We start from the raw sequence: 22,140 nt of genomic DNA on the forward strand, positions 1-22,140 counted from the left end.
GGGTGCTGTCCCTAAGCTTTTTTGCTCACAGCTAGTATTCTACCACTTGAACCATAGCTCCACTACCTGCTTTTCCATAGTTAATTGGATATAAGAGTACCATAGACTTTACTGCCCAGGCTGGCTTTGAATGAACTGCTATCTTCAATTCTATACCTTCTGATTACAGACTAGAATGTCAGACTGTGAAAATTCTTTGGATTTACTGGCTTGTGGACAGTATTAGCCTCTGATTTATTTTGGCTACTATATTTGTCTGCTGTGAACTAAGGAATAATGAAGACACAGTTGTTGCTTGTTTTTATAACCTAGATAATTTCACCTGAAAAGAAGGTGGTATGTTGGGTATGGCCTATTTGCCTTTCAGATTAAAGACGGGATGTGCAGAGTGAAAAGAAAATAAAGTCAGCCATATTCTCGCCTTTATTTTCCATTACCGTTTATTGGCTCTAGGTAGTTAGAACTCTTTTTACTATTCATTTCTCTGAGCCAAATAGATTTTCCAATGTTTAAAAAGTGAGAGGAAATATAAAAACGTTTTAGACCAAACCCTTCTTTCCCTTAGGGCCTGTTGAGTGACCTTTAAGAAAAGTGAACAGATAGCCTGGGAAGCATTTACAGTTCTGGAAGATCTGCATCATGTGTACATGTGCAGTGTGTACGTGTGTGTGCACACACACACAGGCTGGTGACTGGAAGTGATTCCTTCTTTCCTGGGTTCTAACTCATGTCTATACTAGGGAAAGAGATGCCATTTTTCTGCCTTATTACCATTTTTCCACTGCCATACGAATATAGTGCTAAAGGCCCAGATATAGAATCAGGAAGTCTGAGACTCATGCTCATGCTTTGCCATTTACTGGTATATGATTTTGGACAACTTTAGCTTCTCTAACACTGAGATTTTTTGCTTGAAAGATGGAGGATGGAGAGACAGTAATACCTGTCTCAGGTTCTTTTGGGAGGCATCAAAAGAATTCTAGGAAAGCATCTAGCTCAGTGCTAAGTTCATGGTAAACTGAACTCCCCTTCCTCTCCTTCTGACTCCCTTTCCTTTCTGTGTTCCATTTTCCGTCTTTCAAAAATGGTGTAGAGCTGGGCAGCAATGGCTCATACCTGTAATCCTAGCTACTCAGGAGGCTGAGATCTGAGGATCATAGTTTAAAGCCAACCTAGGCAGGAAAGTCCTTTGAGACTCTTATCACCAGAAGTAGAGCTGTGGCTCAAGTGGTAGAATGTTAGCCTTGAGCAAAAGAAGCTCATGACAGCCCCCAGGCCTTAAGTTCAAGCCCCAGGACTGGACACCAAAATAAATAAACAAACAAACAAACAAACAAATAAATAAATGGGCTAGGAAGGCAGCTCAGTGGTAGAGTGCTTGCCTTGCATGCAGGAGGCCCTGGGTTCGATTCTTCAGCACCACATCTGCAGAAAAAGCTAGAAGTGGCGCTGTGGTTCAAGTGGCAGAGCTCTAGCCTTGAGCTGAAGAGCCAAGGGATAGAGCCCAGGCCCAGAGTTCAGGCCTCATGACTGATAAAAAAATAAAAAAGATTCAAAAGTGTTGTAGAAAGCCTATAATCCTATCTACTCAGGAGACTGAGATACAAGAATTGCAGTTTGAAGTCAACTCAGACTAGGATGTTTATGAGACTTATATCTTCAATTAACCAGCAAGAAGTGAAGATGTGGCTTTTTTTTCTAGCTTTTTGTAAAGAAGTGATATATAGGTTATTTCAAATTCACACCCAAAGACTAGCAATTAGGAGTCAAAGAGAGGGAGAGAGGAAAAAGCTGAGGAGGAAGAGGAGGAGGAGGAAGAGGAGGAAGAGAAGGGAAAGAAGGAAGAAAAGGAGAAGATGAGGAAGAAGAAAGAGTAGGAACAGAATTGAGTTTACCCAAAGTGTGGCTTGCAGCTACCTTTTGAAACTAAAGTTCCAGAAGCAGGTCAGGATAAAGATAGTAATAAAGTTTAAGAGTGAATCAATGAACACATTTCTGATGGAAGAGCTACTTTCCCCAAGCATAGTAATAATAATAATAATGATAGTATAATTATTTGTTGCCATGATGTGTTAGTATAGTGTCACTTTAAGTACCTTTCATGGAGAACTCTGGATCTGCAAGAAATAACGAGGCCTCCTCTTCCAGGCAAATGTCACAGAGCTTTTTTCTGTCCCTCTCTTCTGGTCATGTGACCGTCAGTATTTCCTTTAGCTCTGACATTCTCTATCTCTCCAGTTTCCTTCATATTCTGATCTTATTAGATGGGCAGAAGGAAATTTTGCCTGCTCAAAACACTAATTGACAAGGTACCAGAGGCTCACACCCATGATCCTAGCTTCTTAGGAGGCTGAGAACTGAGGATTCGAGTTTGAAGTCAGCCTGGGCAGACAAATTCAAGATATTCTTACCTCTAATTAACCAACCAAAAAGCCAGAAGTGGAGCTGTGGCTCAAGTGATAAAGTATCAACCTTGAGCAAAAAAGCTAAGTCAGAGTGACAGGTTCTGAGTTCCAGTCATGGTACCAGCACAAAACAAAACACAAAGAATGACAACAGCAACAACAAAAACCCCACAGAACGCAAGAACACACTATTCTGTATTTTGTCTGCAATATACTACCTGCAAGGTTAGCTTTATGCTTTGCTTTGGGTGGTCAACAATAAGTGAATTTATTTTTGTCTTTAAAAAATTACCCTAATATACTCACTGTTTATAGCCGTTAAAAGTAATAATAATAATACTAGGATGACTTGCACTTATCAGTGAAGTCACTGGTTTAAAATGTCTGTCAACTGCTATATTTTTCCACTGACAACAGAGCTGCTTGCAGATCAGGTAGCATCTAAAGGGTAAGAGCAAATTACTGCATGGGAAATGGGTTAGTGATGACTCAGGGAGGTGTTGGCTACTTCACACCCACGGTCTCATCCACACCCAGTGCTCACCACTCACTTATTCAAAGCAAGTAGTGAAATGTGGCAAGAAAGGAGAGAACAGCAGCAGAAAACCGTACTGTAAAGGCCTAAGGACTTTGACATAGTGCTAGAATTGGAAGGAGGCTTAACTCCTTGGTTTGCCTCCTAAGTGGGGGTCCCAATGGCTGCCCAGGTGTCATGTATTCAAGAGATATTTACTGTGTCAGGCATAATTCTGATGGTTAGAACACAATGGTGAACAGTCAGATCAGGGCCTGCTTTTTTTCAACAGCTCAATGTGTAGTACACAATACAGATGCTAACAAGTCAATGTGGAAATCAGGTGATGGTGTGTGCTTTTGAGGCACAATGCAAGATGTAGGGGAGGTAATGAGTAGCACAGGGGATGGGTTTGGATGCCGTGCTCAATGGTCAGAACGTATCTCACTAGGAAGGTGTTGTTTGAAGAAGGACTTGAAGAAAACGAGGACCAAGCTGTATAAATATCCAGGAGAAGAGGATTAGGCAGAGGGAAGTGGTATGGTGGTCTCGGGTTGGGAGTGTGCCTGGGAAGCGTTGATGCAGTTGGGAGACCAGGGTGGGTGGAGAAGAGCATGTGTGCCTACATATGTGCATGCACACTTGCACACATGGGTAAGCTGTAGGAAATAAGGTGAGAGGTGATGGGTTTGTCTGTAGAGTGTGAAGGGCCTTGCAGGTTGGGGTAAGGATTTTGGCCTCAGTCTAATTTGAGAACAGAGTCTTGGGTGAGTTTTGACTCACAGAGTGGAATGATCTCATGGTGTTTTAAGTGGATACTATTGGTTCCTCTGTGTGTGTGTGTATCTGTGTGTATGATTATTTTTCCTGTGTTGCTATCTATCTATCTATCTTCTTCCTTCCTTCCTTCCTTTTTTTTTCTTTCTTTCTTTCTTTTGCTCTGTCTCTGTCTCTCTGCCTCTCTTTCTGTCTCTGTCTCTGTCTCCCCTCTTTTATGTAGTGTCTTGAACTTAGAGCCGTGTGCTCTTGCTTGGCTTTTTTCACAAATATCTGGCATTTTACCACTTAAACCACACTTCTGGCTTAATTTTTTTTTTTGCTAGTTAATTGGAGATAAGAGTCTCAAGGATTTTCCTGCCTAGGTTGTCTCTGAACTGGAATCTTTAGGTCTCAGCTTCCTCAGTTGCTAGGATTGTAGGTCTGAATCACTGTGCACACCACTTTTTTTTAAGTCAGTGTTTCCCAATCTTCCCATGATCTTCCTTTCCTCCCATTGACTTTAAATCAGATGTGGATAAAAATGCTTAAGTGTGCTGTATCCCTGCCTTGTTAGTATATTTACACACACTTCTATAGAAATTGGAAAACACCTCTTCTTTTTTTTTTTCTTTCTAGATAGAATTCTTTAAATGTAATCACCTTCTTGGAATGGGTATGTTAACAGCTTGTACTTTATACCCCACCCCGCCCCCACCCTACTCACACAACACTTTTGAAATATGCATCACTTGCACAACCACTTGACTTTGTTCATGGGTTTAATGAGTACTTCAGGCTTTTTCCGTGTTGTCTGAGAAAAGTTGTGTTATAGGAGGTACAATAATATAGAACAAGATTTTCTTCATTTTTCATCAAAGTATTAGGGAGAAATGAGAGATTAGTAATCTACAATCGAATGTCATGTAGAAGCTTTTTTTTAAAAGTTTAAAACAATATTTATTTTTATTTACTTATTTAGTGCTGGTATTGGGGCATAAACTTGAGTCCTTGGCACTGTACCTTAGTGCTATATTTTGTATAGGGCTAATTAATGCTCTACCACTAGAGCTACAGCTTCATTTCTGGCTTTTTAGCAGTTAATTGGAGATAAAAGTCTCACAGACGTTTCCTGCCTGGGCTGGTTTGTAACTGTGAACCTCAGATGTCAAGGTTCTGAGTAGCTAGGATTACAGATGTGACCCATCAGCACTGTTTTAGGCTGGCCTAAAACAGAGTTTAAGAGCAGTCAAAAGTGGGTTAATTATGAGAAGACTTTCCCCTGTTATCCAGCATCATCTCATTATTCTTTTGGAATGGTACTCCCTTTTCCAATATCTTCTAAGCCTCTTCTCTTCTTCCTCCAGTTTCTGCCCTACCCCTCATTTGGTACTGCTGTGGCTGGGTAGAGAAAATGGGGAGCAGCAGGTATAATCAGTGCTGACACAGGGGGTTTGGTGCTTTAGGAGAACATGTGAGAACCCCACAAAACTAGACTGAAGCGGTGAAGGTTTCCTGAGAGCTGAGGCTGACAGGAGAGCAGGAAGATGAGCCTCCAGATGACAGAGTTGGTGGGAAGGAGCAGCATGTGGGAAGTCACAGAACGGGGAGGAGCAGCCACTGAGGAAGGGCAGAAGACAAACACTTGGCTGGAAGTACAGGAGTGCTTACCCAGACAGGTAAGCAAACATGAGATGGAGCCACTCGAAGATGGAAGTCTTATTTCAGATTTGGGCATTGAGGATGGTTTGGGAGTAGGGAAGAACACAGGAAGAGAGCGGGAGGAGAAGGATGAAGGAAGTCCTGTAGGGTGGAGGTCGAGGTAAAGCTCAGAGAACGTACTCATGCCGTACGCATCAGGACAGACTCTAATCTTGTTGTCTATGATTTGTTTCTGTGTCCCATTTCTTCTCTCTTTGATCCATTTGGGATACGAGTATCAGAGTTAAAAGACATTGTTGCTGATCAGATGCCTCTGTGCTTAATAAGGATGCATGTGCTCATTTGTAGCAAATCCTTGGTGCGGACACTCAGTTTCCTCTGCTAATTGTCCCCCAGTGCCTATCTAGGTCACCTTCTGAGGTCTCTCACCAAGAGGCAGCTCGCCTCTCCTTGTCTTTCCTTCTTCTATAATTTATCTTTCTTTTCTTACTCCACTAGTGTGGTTCCTACTGATACTTCATTGCCTAGCCAAGGTGCTACATAACAAAGAATGGTATAAATGAACTAGGTACTTGAGGATATTAGTACCTAACATACCTAGTACCTACTATACTGGGTACCACAAGGTACTATACTGGGTACTTTGTATATACTGGGTACTAGTAATTAGGTACATGTTCCTTTCTTGCTGACTCAGAGTACAATGATCATATCTTCTTTGCAGGCATGTAGCATTTAAAATTGAATGAAAATGAAGACTTTTATAGAAATGTTGGTATTTCCTTTCTTGTTTCCTTATACCTATTTATAAATATATTTATATTTCCTTCATTATCTTCTAGCTGCTTGGCACAGGTCCATTTTTGTCTGTTTACCTAGAGGCGAAACTGGTCAAGGGAAAAAAGTCCAGAAAAGTAATTGAACATCACTGTTCATCATTGCGACCTTATACCCATAGTAATAGCAGCCAGCATTGTTGAAAACTCACTGCTGAAAATCAGTATAGATATATCAGTATTTTGGTGGTGGGGGGGGGGGGAGAGGGTGATGGCTCACACCTGTAATCTCAGCTGTGTGTGTGGGTGATATTGGTGCAGGCCAACATAGCACACACACACACACACACACACACACACACACACACACACACACACAAAGTAAGACTATCCAAAATATATCTAAAACAAGGACTGGGAGTTCAGGCCCTTGTGGTGGAGTGCCTGATTGGCAAGTGTGGACAGTGGAGATTTTCAATTTCCCTATTTCAATATATGGGCGGGTGCTGCTCCCCCTCCCCCCTCCTAATCCCCCTCTTCCCCTCCCTCCCCTTCTTCTTCCTCCTCCCTCTATTCCCCCCTCCACTCCTCCTGCACCTCCCCCTCTTCCTCCTCCCTCCTTTTCCCCCTCCACTCTTTATGCCCCTCCCCCTCCTCCTCCCTCCTCCTCTTCTTCCTCCTCCCCCTCTTCCTTCCCCTCTTCCTCCTCCTTCCCCCCTTCTTCCTCCTCCTCCTACACTGATTCATAAATTAAAACCCTTTTGTACTTAAAGAAATTTTAAAGAATAAAAGATGTTGTTACTAAATTTCAAAATTTTAGCTCAATTGAAACCCCCAAAACATACAGGTTTGCTAGAAAATCTAAACTCCCATTTTGTAAAGGAGTTCTGCGTGATTTCTGATGTGGGTTCCACATGTACAACATCCCCATTTGGAGCCAGGTAAGACAAGGCAGTGCCTCATTTCCTTGGGAAGGAAAATGAACATAAAGGCATGGTTTTGAATCAGCTCCTTGTCCTCCATTTGTGGCTCCTTAAGGTTTGCCTCACTTCCCACATTAACACGTGCTCAACCTCTCTGAACTTGAGTTTATTCATCTATAAAAGTGAAATCCAGGAAGAAGGAAAAACAAAGACATTTGCATATCCATCATGGTGTGCGTATTACACACAGGGACTATGTTATTTTTTCTATTGACTCTTACCCTTCAGTTTACATGTAAGGAAATCAATGCAGAGTTAAGAAGCTAGCCTATTTCAATAGAATAAGATCTACTTCTCTAAAAATTTTGGTGTATGGTCCCTGAGATTTTTGTGTATGTGTCCCTTAGATTTTGCTTATTGGTGTAAACCATGGATTAAGTCTTTTAGTTCTAATAAACTAGAAGTCATTGTGATGTAGTGGGAAAGCAAACAAGGGTGGGTTCTCAATTATATATACCTTGGTTAACATCTCAACTCCTATAGTTTAGTTCATGGGGAAATGAGGGTAAATTACACAACTGGTTTGTGTGAATGGGATAATATCAGTCTCAGAGTTGCTTTGATGGGCAAGTGAGAAAATTTTCAGATACTTAACTATGTGATTCAGCTCTCTGTCACTGTAACCAAGATTTGATGAATCAATCTAGAAAAGGTTTATTTTCACTGTTTTGGGAAGTGTTTACCCACAATCAGTTGGTTCCATTTCTTTTGGCTAATGGTAAGACACAACATCATGGCAGAAAACCACTCACCTCATGGAGAGGGAAACAAAACAGAGAAAGATGTCAATTCTCTCACTGCCCACAAAACTCCTCTCCTGCCCTGCGGTCTGAAGACCTTCCACTAGGCCCTACCTCTTAGGCCTCACCACAACCTCCCAATACCTGCCTCTCTCTCTGGGAAAGAAGAGTTTTGGGTGACATGCAAGATTCAAATTATAGCACATACGGTAGCCATCATAAGAGTATGAAAATGATTCCCATTATCTCTTCCCTTTTCCCTATCCCTCATGTAATGAATATTTTAGTTCTCACATAATGAAGATTTGGTTCTCAAAGTGTAAGCCCTTCCACCACAGCACCTGTAAACTTGTTAGAACATCATTTCTTAAGCTTCCCTCAACCTGCTGAATCATTGGAGCCAATGATCTGTTGGTTCATCCTCCAGAAGTCTAGGGTATTTGCAGAACACTCTGTGGAGGAAGTATATACTAATTGCCCTCGATCATGTGCTCTGAGGTAGTACATGGGCTTCTTTGGTCTCTTTTGTGACCACCAATATGTATCTCTGAAACATGTAGTTATATGGTGTTGACTCAAGACCTTTGCCTGGATAGTCTAATTTGCTAGAATATGCTGCTCATCTAGAACATTTTGAAAATGGCAGTTCAAGGATAGTAACTAGGTTAGATTTTAGCAAGAGTCAAAATTAGTCTTGGATATGTAAGCATATGGATTTACTAAAGAAAAAAAAAGAAAGAAAGAAAGAAAAGAAGACTGGTTTAAATTATGGCAAATAAAATGAAAAACAAAAATGCCAAATGCAGAGCTCCCTGACTTCTAGAAATTTGCTTTAAAGAAAATGCAAAAAAGGAAAAAAATACATTTTGAAGAAGAAACTCTTGGGAAAGATATTATGAAGTAAGGAATAGTTGCAGCATTGGTACAATGTATAATTAAAGCAGCCATATAAGTTGTGGGACTCAGTACTACAAATGTGTGGCCTTTTGTCCAAAAAATATTAAGGAAAACAATTATAGTTAGGAAGATATACTTAGTTTGCTAGGGAGAAATTAAATAAAATACCTGGAAATTAATTTGAGTAAAACAAGCTTCCTAGTAATAAACAGTCAATTATCTCTTTGTCTTAACTTTTTTCTTTTTTTTGGAGTCCATTGTTCTTTTGCCTTTCGTGTTTTTTTTTTTTTTTCTTTGTGATGGTACCAGGGATTGAATCTAGTCCTCAACTATTAGAGAAACTATTGGTTAGAGAAACAATGGTCTCTTGAGGAAACTGTAACAGTATTACTTCCAGGTCCTTAGTGTAAACTATTTTGCATTCTGACTTTGAGGAAACTGTAACAGTACTACTTCAGGTCATTGGTCTGAGCTATTTTGCATGCTGGCTTCCACATGTTAAATCCTGTTGATCAACATGTAGCTAGTTAATGTGGAGTTACCCTCATTCTCTCATTTGTGCAGTATAGTGTTCTATCAGTTTCAAAAATTTAGATTGCCTTTCATTAATATTGCTACCTTTAACTTAATAGGATGTCTCGCTGTAATTTACTCAAACTATTCTAAAGATCGAAACAGATATTGGAATTTTATTTCAAATATAATGATTTCAAATATAGCGATTTCTTCCTTAACAGACATTAAATTTGTGAATTGATGAATAGTGTCCATTTTTTCCTTTTTCTTTTTAGTCTTAAGAATGATACAGTGGTTTATTATGAAACTCTTTAAATATAGGAAAAAGGTGAAATAATTTTACAGTGTATATTTATATGTCCATAATTTCTTAGGTCATTTGTGCTGCTATGACAAAAATACCCAAGACTAAGTTATGAAGAACGGAAGTTTATTTCTCAGTCTTTGGGAGGCTAGGAAGTATGGGCATCAAGACACAGACAGGATTAGCATCTGTTTCTACAATGGCATCTTGTTGCTATGTCCTCTGGACAGGGGGAGCAGGTATCCTTATGAGGTAGAAGGGAAAGAAAGGCAAGAATGGTTCTCTTGGGCCTCAAGCCCTTGCTTTTATAAGGGAGCTAAGACCAGAGTAGAGAGCTCTTGTGACATAATCCCTTTGTAAAGGCCACACCTCCTACTACTGTCGTGTTGAGAGGTGAGTCTCAACATTCAAACCATAGCAGAATCTTACATGAACTATTTATACCTCATCACATGTCTCTACCTTGCCTTGCTTGACATAGCACAGTTTAATATTCATTCTGAATCCTCCAGTGGAATTTAGCATGTTTGCTTAGATTGGGTTAAATGGTGGTAGATTTTTTTTCCATCTAACTTTTATAATTCTACATCATGGCTGAGTTTCTTGATCCTTTATGGATGAAGGGTTTATTTCTTCTTGTGCTGTACGTTCTTAGACATCTGGACATGTTGCTGAAAGAGTTCATGTAGAGACTCTCACAGGAGGAGGAAGGGGAGAGACAGATGGATTCAGCCAGCTCTGAATCTGGAGCATGCTTATTCTCACAGGTTTTGCAGGGCCTGTACGCTGGAACTTTGGTACAGCCTGAGGGCTTGCAGTTCTGAGGGGTAATGTTTCTTTGGAGGAAATGGAAGGATGTAAGCTTGGCAGGCCTTCTTGTTTTCTTTCTCTCAGAGCCATCAGTTGCTTTTTTGAGTGTACTGTGGCATGAGGTAGCACCTGGCTGAGAGGGATCTCTTTTGGAGTAGTGTAAGACTGGGTACCTCCCTCTGTGAAGAAAAGCAGCCTGGGGTGGGAAGAAAGGAAAAGCTTCCAAAAGGTCAGTGGAAGAGTTATTGAATTACTTAAGTTGGAAGCAGATCTCTCCAGGGTTAGAGCCTGTGTGCTGCTGAGATTGGAGTGTTCTTCCAGTTTGGCAAATTCTAAAGCTTCATTGTGAAGACTGGGACTAGGCTATAGCATTTCCAGTGAATTTCTCCTCAGAGTTATTTCTGCCACCAAGTTTCTTAATTTAGGTGGTTTCGTGATCACTGGAGCTAAAGATAGAAGTGTTTGATTGCTCTTGTTTGGTGGGAACTGGAGGTACTTTTGATTGGAGCCCAGACTTAATCTCCCATATTGAATGACGGTTTTCAAACTTACTTCCAAGTGGACCTTTGTACCCTTTTCCAGAAAAAGTACAACAGCACTATTTTGGGTTCAGGTATTTAAAGGCTCCCCCATCAGAATTCAAACATTTTGCATATATAATTTTCCATTATGTTTCTGTGACTAATTCTTTTGGAACTAGCTGAATGCATGGATGATCTGTTAGGATGTTGGTGAGAAAACACTCCTTCCTTCATGTGGGTCAACATTATTGAGTGAAAAGCATTGATGATGGACATAAAAGAAAGTACCTTTCCTGATTAAAATTGAAGGCATGGTTACTACTGAATACTACATCGGAATAACTTTAAGCATGATAAAACCATTTAGCATGGTTACAAAATACAATATTTAATATATAAAACTCAATAGTATTTCTACACACTGATACATGAATTAAAACAATGCTGTTTATAGTAGCATCAAAAGGAATAATACTCAGAAATATATTTAACAAAAAAGTGAAAAACTGGTACTGTAAGAACTACAAAATATTATTGAAAGAAGAAAGACTAATTAAATAGAAAGATACTCCATGTTCTTGGATCAGAAGACTCAATATTGTTAAGATGACAATACATTCTACATGGCTTTCCAGACTAGGTTGTCTTCACAGAGATTGACAAGCTGATCCTATGGAAATGGGAAAGGACTTTGAGTAATCCAAAGAATCTTGAAAAAGAAGAAGCAGTGTGAAGAACTTGTTTCTTGATTTTAGAACTTACTACTAAGCCAGAGCAATCAAAATACCATGATATTGTCATGAGAATAGATGGATGGATGGATAGATACATGAGTGGAATAGAGTTCGGAGTATAGTAGTAAATCCTCATATGTATTCAGTTGTTTTTCAACAGTACCAAAATAATTCCAGGGAGAAAGGAGAGTTTTTCAGCAAATTGTACTAGGAAAACTAGATTTCCCTTTGCAAAGGAAACATTAACTGAAAACCAATCGTGGGCCTAAATATTAAAAGCTTTAAACTATAATACCGTTAGAAGAAAGAAAAGAAGACAATAGAAAAACTTTAATTGCCTTGAACTAGGCAATGTATTCTTAGATATATCACTCAAAGCATAAGCCACAAAAGAAAAAAATGAGACTTGATCAAATTTTAAAAACTTTATTTTCTTCTATGAATGTCATCAAGAAAGTTAAAATATAACCCAGGGTGGGAGAAAATATTTACAAATCATCTCTTAAAGGATGCATATCAAGACTATGTAAAGGGGCTGGGAAGGTAGCTCAGTGGTAGAGCGCTTGCCTTGCATGCCTGAGGCCCTGGGTTCGATTCCTCAGCACCACATAAGCAAAAAGAAAAAAAGCCGGAAGTGGCACTGTGGCTCAAGTGGTAGAGTGCTAGCCTTGAGCTGAAGAGCTGAGGGACAGCACCCAGGCCCAGAGTTCAGGCCCCACGACTGGACCCCCCCCCCCCAAAAAACAAAAAAAACAAAACAAAACAAAAAAAAGACTATGTAAAGATTACTCACAACTCAATAAAATAAAAATGCAAATAGCACAGTTAAAAGTTGGCAAAGAGCTGGGTGCCAGTGACTCATATCTGTAATTCTAGCTACTCAGGAGGTTGAGATGTGAGAATCACAGTTCAAAGCCATCTCAGACAGGAAAGTCCATAATACTCTTACCTCCAATTAACTACTATAAATGTGGAAGTGGAGCTGTGGCTCAAAGTAGTAGAGCACTAGCCTTATGCACAAAACCTCAGGGACAGCATCCCAGGCCAAGAGTCCAAGCCCCAGGACCAGTGTGTGCACATGCACATACACATATGAACACACATGCACACGCACACACACAAATAGGGGCCAAGAAACAGATGATTTAAGCTTCTGACCGTATGGTACCTTCTTCCTCCCAACAATACTAGTTATCTTCTTCTTACCTCCCTACCCTCATGAGACTGAGGGATCATCTCTGTTTGGGGACATTCATTTCTGCCTGCATACCTATCATTCAGAAACATTCATATAATGTGCCAATTACACAATATATCTGCCGGCCATTTTCACTTTGGAAAAGTGATCTTTATTTGTTTATTTACTTATTTTTGTTGGTCGTGGGGCCTAAACTCTGGGCCTGGGCGCTGTCCCTCAGCTCTTCAGCTCAAGGCTAGGCGCTCTACCACTTGAGCCAGAGCGCCACTTCTGGCTTTTTCTGCTTATGGGATGCTGAGGAATCGAACCCAGGGCCTCATGCATGCAAGGCAAGCTCTCTACCACTGGGCCACCTTCCCAGCCCTGATCTTCATCTGTTTACTCTAAAGGGAGACTCTCTGTTTCCCTGGCAAAACCAGGTGGTATTGTTCCATTTTGATAAACAATGACTTGCCCAACAAGTTGGCTGTTATCACCCAGTTGCCTTCAGTATTTGTTTTAAGATTTGTTTTGGGCTGGGAAGGTGGCTCAGTGGTAGAGTACTTGACTTGCATGCACGAGGCCCTGGGTTTGATTCCTCAGCACCACATACGCAGAAAAAGCCAGAAGTGGTACTGTGGCTCAAGTGGTAGAACACTAGCTAGCCTTGAGCTGAAGAGCTGAGGGACAGTGCCCAGGCCCAGAGTTCAGGCCCCACAACTGACAACAAAAAAAATCCTTAGATCCCCTTGGAATTCGTGAGAGCTGTGGAGTGAGTTAGAAAAGTAGTTCTTGGTATATGATCTTATGTATAATAGTTGGGTGCTGGTGGCTCATACCTGTAATCCTACTCAGGAATCTGAGATCTGATCGAAGCCAGCTGGGACAGGAAAGTGGGACAGGAAAGTGCACTCTTATCTCCAATTAGCTACAAGAAAACTGGAAGTGGCACTGTGGCTCAAAGTGGTAGAGTGCTAGCTTGAGCAAATAAAGAGCTCCGGGACATCACTGAGGCCCCAAGTTCAAAACCAAGCTTGATCAAAAGAAAAAAAGAAAAAAAACCTTGTATAGTCTACCAAACCATTTAAGTAAAATGTTGACTATTCAAAAGAAAAAAGTGTTTTCTTTCTTTGTTTATGTTACATGGGCTTTTGAAATGTTCCATTTGAAACATTTCCCTTAGAATTTGTTAGCTGTGAAGGAAATTGTACATTTTGGATATCAATGTAATGTTGCTGTTTAATACATTTACTAAATGTCTGGTAGTTTTCTTTTTTGTGTGTTTATGAGCCAAATGTTGGATTTTCCGTCTAGAATTATTAAGCATGTACCTATACTTGGTTTGTAAAATATGCATAGGATTCATGTGAATATTTTTGGTTCTTGTGTGCAATATTCACAAGAAGCATTGAAATCTTTGCATGAGGAAGACATTGAGAGTAATTTTTTTTTTCGTGAAAGACAGTGGAAGGAAAATAATGAGCTGCTGGCACTTGAAAATTCAGTATGAAGCCATCACTAGGACTGTCTTCCCTCTTTGCTTTTGAGTGGAAATTCATGCCCACATGGTTGGCATGTCAAGTGCCTGTACTCTGAGATTACTGAACAGTGTGCACTTAGAAACGTCTTTTCTGAGCGAATGTTTCCTAGAATAAAAACAGAGTGTATATGTACTTAAACCTTGTAGTCAATGTGTAGCACTCTAACTTCTTGCCTGAAAATCTTAGATCACATAACATTATTATTTGCAGACAAGACAGTGCTTGTGGGAAACTTTAGAATTCATTAGGAAGATATACCGCTGTTGACAGTGTACTGAAGACCATCGTGTTGGCAAATTAGTGTTCGTTGTGAGCTCTTTGGGAAGCTTAATGTTTTGTCTTTACAAATGTTCAGGATAAGTTTAAGTGTTTTTCTTCTTCTTTTTTTTTTAGTCTAAGAAGACTCACATAGTATGTGTAGTCTCTATTTGGTATTACGCTTTCTCTATAGAGCCAAATAATTCTGAGGAGCAGCTGTCCTAGAGACGAGTGGCTTCTCTGTTGTACATCTATCTGTTCTGTCATGTATCTGCTGTCTACCCTAAATGGCTTATCACTGGTCTTCTGCAGGGAGTGGACAGTGGATCAACAGTTTCTCCACATGTTTCCTAATAGAAAATCGAAGTCCAACTGAAGAGAGTAAAAATATAACCTGACATTCTGCAATTAGTAGATAAAGTTTTTGTGTGTCCATGTTGTCAGTCCTGTAAGGCATTATGTCCCTATTTGAAAACTAAAGTCATTCCCTATCATCATCAGACAGAATAGAGTTTGACTCTAGACCCCCAACTTCTAGAACCTGAAGTTTGTTGTGCCATTCACTTTGTTTTCCTCAGACACTTTCCCCTTGAGACTGGAGACCAGATTTGGAGTTTGTCGGTGGCAGCTGGGGAGGAATGTAGGCAGTAACATTGACATTGGCCTGGCTGAGGGGAGGCTGAGAGTATCCAGAAGCAGAATGGTAGAGAGGCCTTCACATTGTTATTTGTCCCTTGGTATGAAATCACTTTGTGGGTGGGTTTGCCTGTCTATGGTGTTTTCCACTTTGATTTTGCCTTGTTTGCTGCTGGTCCTGGAGATGGTGTTGGGCACAGTAAATCTCACAACAAGTCATCTCTTATCTTTTGCTTTCTTTTTTTCCGGGGGCGGGAGGGGGGGCAGTGAGAATCAATACTGGGGGTTGAGCTCAGGATCTGTTGCTTGCTAACTAAGCAGGTGCTCTACCGCTGAACCACACCTCCAGCCCTCTTTCTCTTGAACCGGAGAGTGAATGTGAAAACCTATCATCTTCAGTAAGGGGGAGAGTGGCTAAGAGGACCACTGTTCCCAAATACCTTTTATCCACCAAGTTATCCCAAATCATGAGCATTTCCCCATGCTTTGAAATACCACTTGAACATACGTTTTCATGATCCTGAAGCATCTTATTGTGTGAATTTTAACAATCCATTATTTCAGTCTTCTCCGTTTAGCTTGTTTTCTAATTTTGAAGAAGGAAGAGGTAACAGATGTAGATTAAGTGGCTGGCCTCGGTCATTGGTTCTCCAGCACATGTAACAAGTCACTTCCAGCAGATGAATGCACGTCTTTCCCAGAAACCCAATAGTGATGTTAGTTTTCTTTACCAGTGGGGAAAACGAATTTGAAAAAGTCAGTGAAAGGCCTAGATTTCACAATTACACCATAAATATTCTGACCATAGCATCTTTTTTTTTTTTGTCTGAATATTTGCAACCTGAGTTTGGTTGGATATGGAAGGGTGGAGACCACAAGAAGCCTGCTGCACTGCCTTTGGTTTCCTGTGGGCATGTTAAGCTAGACTGGAAGGGAGAGAGAATCCAATGCACCATCAGTTTCTCTCGTACAATCTCAGATTCTTGTCTCCACTCACTGCCCAAGGTCCAGGCACAACAAGTGATGACTAGACCTATTTGTGCTTCCTGTCCCCCATCTTTTCCACTTGTTTCATTTTCTATCTTCGGCCTTTCAATTTCTTTTTCTCCAGTTGATCAGTGCCTTTTTTCTACTCAGACCTCCTCAGCATGCCAGCTGCTGAGCCTTGTTTTGCAAAAGAGTCTCATTCTTCCACATTCTCTTTGCTGTCTCCCATAAACAGGCAGTCATTTGACTTTCCCAAATGTGACATTATCTTTTGCTTTTAAGCATGCTCCTGGATAAGTCACTGCCTTATTAGTCTTATTTCAGTTCTGTTTGGGTAGCTCAGTGCCAGGATCCTATGTTTGGATAAACTTTTAAGGAATGGACCAAAAGATAAAAAATAGAATTATAAAGTCACATACATTTCAAATAATAACTACAACAACAACAACAATAATAAAGAGAAGTCTTTGCTGTGAATACAAAAGAGTTTGTTTCCCAATCTATGATGGATGCATTGTGTGAGCATAGGGGAATTTGACTTGAATAAACTCTTCGGATGAAGTCATGCATAATGAATTGCCTGTCTCTGTATTCTTTCCAAAATGATGGCTCTTAGTCTTCACACTTGTGGTAACTTATGTCTCTTGAGTGCAAGAATGCCGGGATAGCCAATTAAGGGAAGAGGCAGGGGTGGTTTCTTATGTAACCTTTTTCCACTGTAATGTGGTGGATAATTGTTTGCCTCTTTTCTTCTTCCCCTATAGTGCCTGAAACAGTATATGCAGCTGGCAATCCGAGAAGGATGTGGGTCTCCTATCACTTGCCCCGACATGGTGTGCCTAAACCACGGGACCCTGCAGGAAGCTGAGGTATGGATGTGTGCCATGGCTTTCCCCTAGCCTGTTGCTATTATTTATGAGGATCTTCACTCTTTGAGTACCTCCTTACTAGGGAATCTAGCCACACAATACAGAAGCTACCTTTTTAAAGCAGTACTTTATTGCTACATACCGCTGGATTCTTTGTACAGACTGTTAAAGCTGTCATTTATCTCAGTACTGTTTATATGTGTCATCTTGCAAGAAGCAGCAACTCTAAAACAGGCAAGGGTATTTAGAAATCCTATTGATCCAATGAGAGGTTTGCAGGCTGAGTAATGAGTGGTCTCGTAACCTTGAGTACTTCAAGGAGAAATAGGCCACAGATTATCCACAGCTGTGGAGTATAAAAGCTATTGTGATTTTGTAGTAGTTTATCTATTCCATAGTAGTTGTCTGCTATAGGGCTAACCTGACAGAACTATTGCCAAACAAAAAAGCTGAGTGCTGGTGGCTCATGCCTGAAATCCTAGCTACTCAGGAGACTGAGATCTAAGCATCAAGGTTTGAAGCCAGCTTAGGCAAACAAATCCATGAGACTCTGCTTTTCAGTTAACTAGCAGAAAGGACAGAAATCCATGGAGTTGTAGCTCAAGTGATAGATCCAGCTAAAGGACAGCACCTAGGCCCTGAGTTCAAGCTCTAACACCCATCCCCCCAGCACAGAGAATAAAAAAAAGAGAAAGAATAATGTTTTGGATAAAATTGAATATGTAATTCTGTCACCAGGATTATAATTTACTAAAGGAAATTAAAGTTCGGAAAAATTACACAAGCCGTTTGGAGCATTGTTGATGTATAAGACTTAGAGTTGGGGCTGGGAAGGTGGGTCAGTGTTAGAGCTCTTGCCTTGCATGCCTGAGGCCCTGGGTTCGATTCCTCAGCACCACATAAGCAAAAAGAAAAAAGCCAGAAGTGGCGCTGTGGCTCAAGTGGTAGAGTGCTAGCCTTGAGCTGAAGAGCTGAGGGACAGCGCCCAGGCCCAGAGTTCAGGCCCCACGACCAGACCCCCCCCCCCCCAAAAAAAAAGACTTAGAGTTGTTCATAGTAAGACTCAAGTATTTGGGCACATCGTTCTATACATTATCCTTTCAGGACAGAAGCTTCCTTTCTGACTTGCTCTTCTGCTGTATGTCAATTGAGGTTGCGCAGTGTGTGGGCCCCTCAGGGGCCGGGACAGAGCAGAGGGTGCAGCAGACTTGGCACTGTCCTGGTGAAACTTCTGGCCTAGTAGAGAGACATTAAATAGAAAATTGTAAATGTGAAATGGGGGAGATAGGGCAGAAGCAGCAAGAGTTGGATCTGATATGAAATCTTACTTAATTCCTATATGCAAAACCTATTAAACACAAACAAGACATTTGAAGCTTGAAAATATGCCTGGGAAATGAATCGTTTTTTGTTTTTTATTCTAGACCTGTGCTGTCCAATCAGCTATATAGGGATTTAACTTTAATTAAAATGTAATATAATTTAAAATCCAGTTCTTCAACTTTGCTATTTGATAATTGTTTTTTTTTTTTAAATAAAACTATTATCCTTATGTAGTTGTGCTAAGGGATTTCAACATGTCCGTTTGAGAGTACAACGTATGTTCATCAGTGTCGTGATCATTGTTTTTTTTGTTGTTTTTTTGGTGGTTCTGGGACTTGAACTCAGGGTCTGGGTGCTGTCCCTGAGCTTTTCTTCATGCTCTTCAAACGTGTTTTCCATTGTGGACATCTTCATCCATCCTTTCCTATTTCTAACTCTGTTTATTCAGTTTTCTTCTAAAAACAATTTTACTTTTGGCTGTATTAAAAACAAACCCTCAAAGATTACAAAAGCATATTTGGAAAAAATAACCAGAACAAAGCTATTTCATACAAAACTAAACTCAGTTCTCCAGTCTTCTTCTCATTAGATGGGCATTAAGGAGCCGTTGGTTTTCTTGAGAGCCTGATACAGGATGGGCAGCAGTGGGCAGCAGTCAGGTGTCCTGAACCAACCTTCCTTCCTTCCTTCCTTCCTTCCTTCCTTCCCTCAGAATAGTAAAATGGGGATTGTTTTCTTTCTGAACTGATAATTAAGTATAGATGATTATGTTGGAGGGCTGAAGTGCTTTATCAGTTAATATCCTTTGAAAAATCAATACTACACAGGTATGAAAACAGTACCCACAAGTGCACAGGTACTGACCCACCGTCCTTTCTAACCTGCTTTACATCCAGACTACATTGTAGAGAGTCATTATGATAATAGATGGCTGTGTATTTTTTAGTGTATCATACTGGGGCTCATTCAGATGATTGGATTGACTGGATTCCATCTCCTCCATCTCCTCCTTCCACTGTAAAAGAATGTTTAATTATATGGGTAACACATAAGTATGTTGTTGGTTAAAAATAATTCTAGTTGAAGCCGGTCCCCTTTGTTCTGATGCTATTTATACTGTGGCATATGATTCTTCCTCATTCACTCTTATCAAATGTTTAAGTGTCACATTTCTCCACCTCCAGAGGACACGGGGAATTCAGTCTTTCTCTATGTGCTTTCCTGCGTAGGTCTAGCTCACACAGTGGACTGTTTTCCTTGTGCCTGCTTTCTTCATGCCTCTAAATTGGCTCAATGTGTCTCTTCCTCTTCACACTTATTTATCAGGAACAGCCTCGTTAGTGGAGCATTTAATACCCTTCTTGTAGGAAACAGTAGAAGATGGCAGCTTCCCTTTCAGGATCTCCTGAGCTAGCGAGAGGCAGAGGTGAGCCCTGTGGGAGCCAGAGAAAAGTCAGAGTTTCCTCTTCTGCATCATCCAGTACCTTCAGCTGTTTCTTTGTGGGATTTTCCAGTGCTCTCCCTCCAAGAACTTTGTCTACCATGGCCTTGTGAAGGCAGGATACAGATGGTTGGCTCTGATAGCATTATTTCAAGCAAAGCTCTGTGAGAAGGAATGGATCTAATCTAAGCAATTCCCTGCAATGTTATGGAAATAGCATAACCTGGCCTGCTGGAAAGCCCAGAACCTTTTGTCTGGGCGAGTGCATTCCCCTTTTGAATAATACCTGCCATTGCACAGCTAGAGAACTTGAACTCTTTCCAACTCCCTGGTGTAGTGGAGGGCAAGGACAATCTTTTTTCACCCATCAACCCTCCCTCCAAGTCCTGGGGCTCTGAAACACCCAGCCTGCCTTTCACTGTTATACCACTGCATGTGTGGGAGGAAGAGCTGGGGGCTGATGTTTTACCCACACCAGGGCCACAGAATGTCTGTAGGCAGGAATTCGAGAGCTGCTCTCTGAGACCTTAGGGGAGTGGAGGGGTTGGGGAGAGTGCTAAGGAGTTTGAAGCCACATTTGCAAAAAATAAATACTGGTTTGACTTAGATTCTACAATGATTTTTAATGTAAAAAAATTCCCTTGAGTGGTTGCACAAAGAGCTTCTTCCCCAAATATTTCTTTATTGAGATTACAGAATGACATAAATTTCACAATACTGTGGCGTAGTTATACTTAGTTAACGTCCTAAACACCTTTTAATCTTCACAGTGATAGCCCTCATAATCTTAATTGACATTGCTTATGAACTCTATGACCTTTAACAATAAAACTATTTTTTGACCAATCGGGTGATATGCACATTTCTTTCCTTTTTTTAACTCACCATGTCAGTTTGTAAGGGCAGTATATCTTGATCAGTGCCATCCCTGCCTCGCTTCTCCCCTCTAGTTACCTAGTTCCGTGTTCACATATATGGGATGAATGTTATGGCTGCATTCGTCCACCCTTCCTTTCTCCATTTGCCTACTCTTCTTCCCTTTTGATACCTCCTGAAAACACATGCTTCAGCTTCCTGATATTTATTTTGTTAAACTATTTAAGTTGTTCAAGGATGGGTTATATCTTTGGAATACTCCTGGCCATATACCATACTTTAGTTAGCATCTATCTATCTATCTATCTATCTATCTATCTATCTATCTATCTATCTATCTATCTATCTATCTATCTATCTATCTATCTGCCTATCTGCCTATCTGTCCATTCTGTTTACCTAGCTACCTAGATATATTATGTAGATAGAGAGATAACTATGTTTTTTATATGTGTTTATAGTGTGTAGCTCTAAGTTCTACATATGAGAGAAAATATAGATTTCATACAGATTCCAGATGACTTTGGGAGAGGCTGCCAGAGTGTAAGGCTCCTAAGTCTCCCCTTAGCACTGACTCTCCTAGCCACTTCTCATTGTGACATTCTACCTTCCCATGTTCACAGTGGGGAACTGGAATACAGCAGCATGAGGATGTCCAGGCAGATGAGAATACTTCTGTTACTGTGGTATAAGAATCTAAATGGGAATGGTTGGAATGTGTCTCTAATAAACAAGCTTTGACTATGTATTGGCTGGAGAAAATTGAGATTTTAGAGGTGGTAGGGGGAAAAGGAATCTGCCAAACTAGAGTTAATATATATATTTTAAAGTTCCTACCTAAATTGTGGGTTTGTGTGAGAGATAGATAGATAGATAGATAGATAGTGTATATGTGTATGTGCATGTGTATGTGGGCCTGAGTGCTGTCCCTGCGATTTTTCCATTCATGCCAATACTATACCACTTGAGCCACAGCTCCACTTTCAGCATTTTGCTTATTAGTTGGAGATACAAGTGTCGCAGACTTTTCTACCTGGGCTGGATTCAAACTGTGGCCCTCAGATCTCAGCCTCTGGAGTAGCCAGGAGTGAGCCGAGTGAGCCCCCAGCACCTGGCCCTAAATTTTTCAGAATTGTTACACAATCTAACTTGTTACACAAGTGCTAGAGTGCTAGCCTTGAGAAAAAAACGCTCAGGGACAGTGTCCAGGCCTTGAGTTCAAGCCCAGGACTGGTACAAACAACAACAACAAAAACAAAAACAGAGAAAGGGAAGGGATGACATTGTTCAGTATGTTTACTTGACTTATGTAATGATAATCCCTCTGTACAACCTTTATAAAGATAATAAAAAAAAATCCTAAAAAACACATTTAAAATTTTGTTTTGAGATGCATTACAAACTGCATAAAAGT

General features: G+C 40.5%; 1 protein-coding gene across 3 annotated transcripts in view; it reads left to right on the top strand.

Annotated features, from left to right (window-relative positions):
• Positions 1 to 22,140, top strand: part of Rnf144b (ring finger protein 144B) — a 151,723-nt gene that overhangs the window by 92,989 nt on the left and 36,594 nt on the right. For all 3 annotated transcript variants that reach the window (XM_042678559.1, XM_042678560.1, XM_042678558.1), the window contains exon 3: positions 16,982 to 17,086. In XM_042678559.1, coding sequence (XP_042534493.1) covers positions 16,982 to 17,086 — 105 coding nt within the window. The remainder of the gene's footprint in view (positions 1 to 16,981; positions 17,087 to 22,140) is intronic.

Source organism: Dipodomys spectabilis, unplaced genomic scaffold, assembly GCF_019054845.1.
Source record: "Dipodomys spectabilis isolate Male_0828 unplaced genomic scaffold, ASM1905484v1 ptg000045l, whole genome shotgun sequence".
NCBI classification, from domain to species: Eukaryota; Metazoa; Chordata; class Mammalia; order Rodentia; family Heteromyidae; genus Dipodomys; species Dipodomys spectabilis.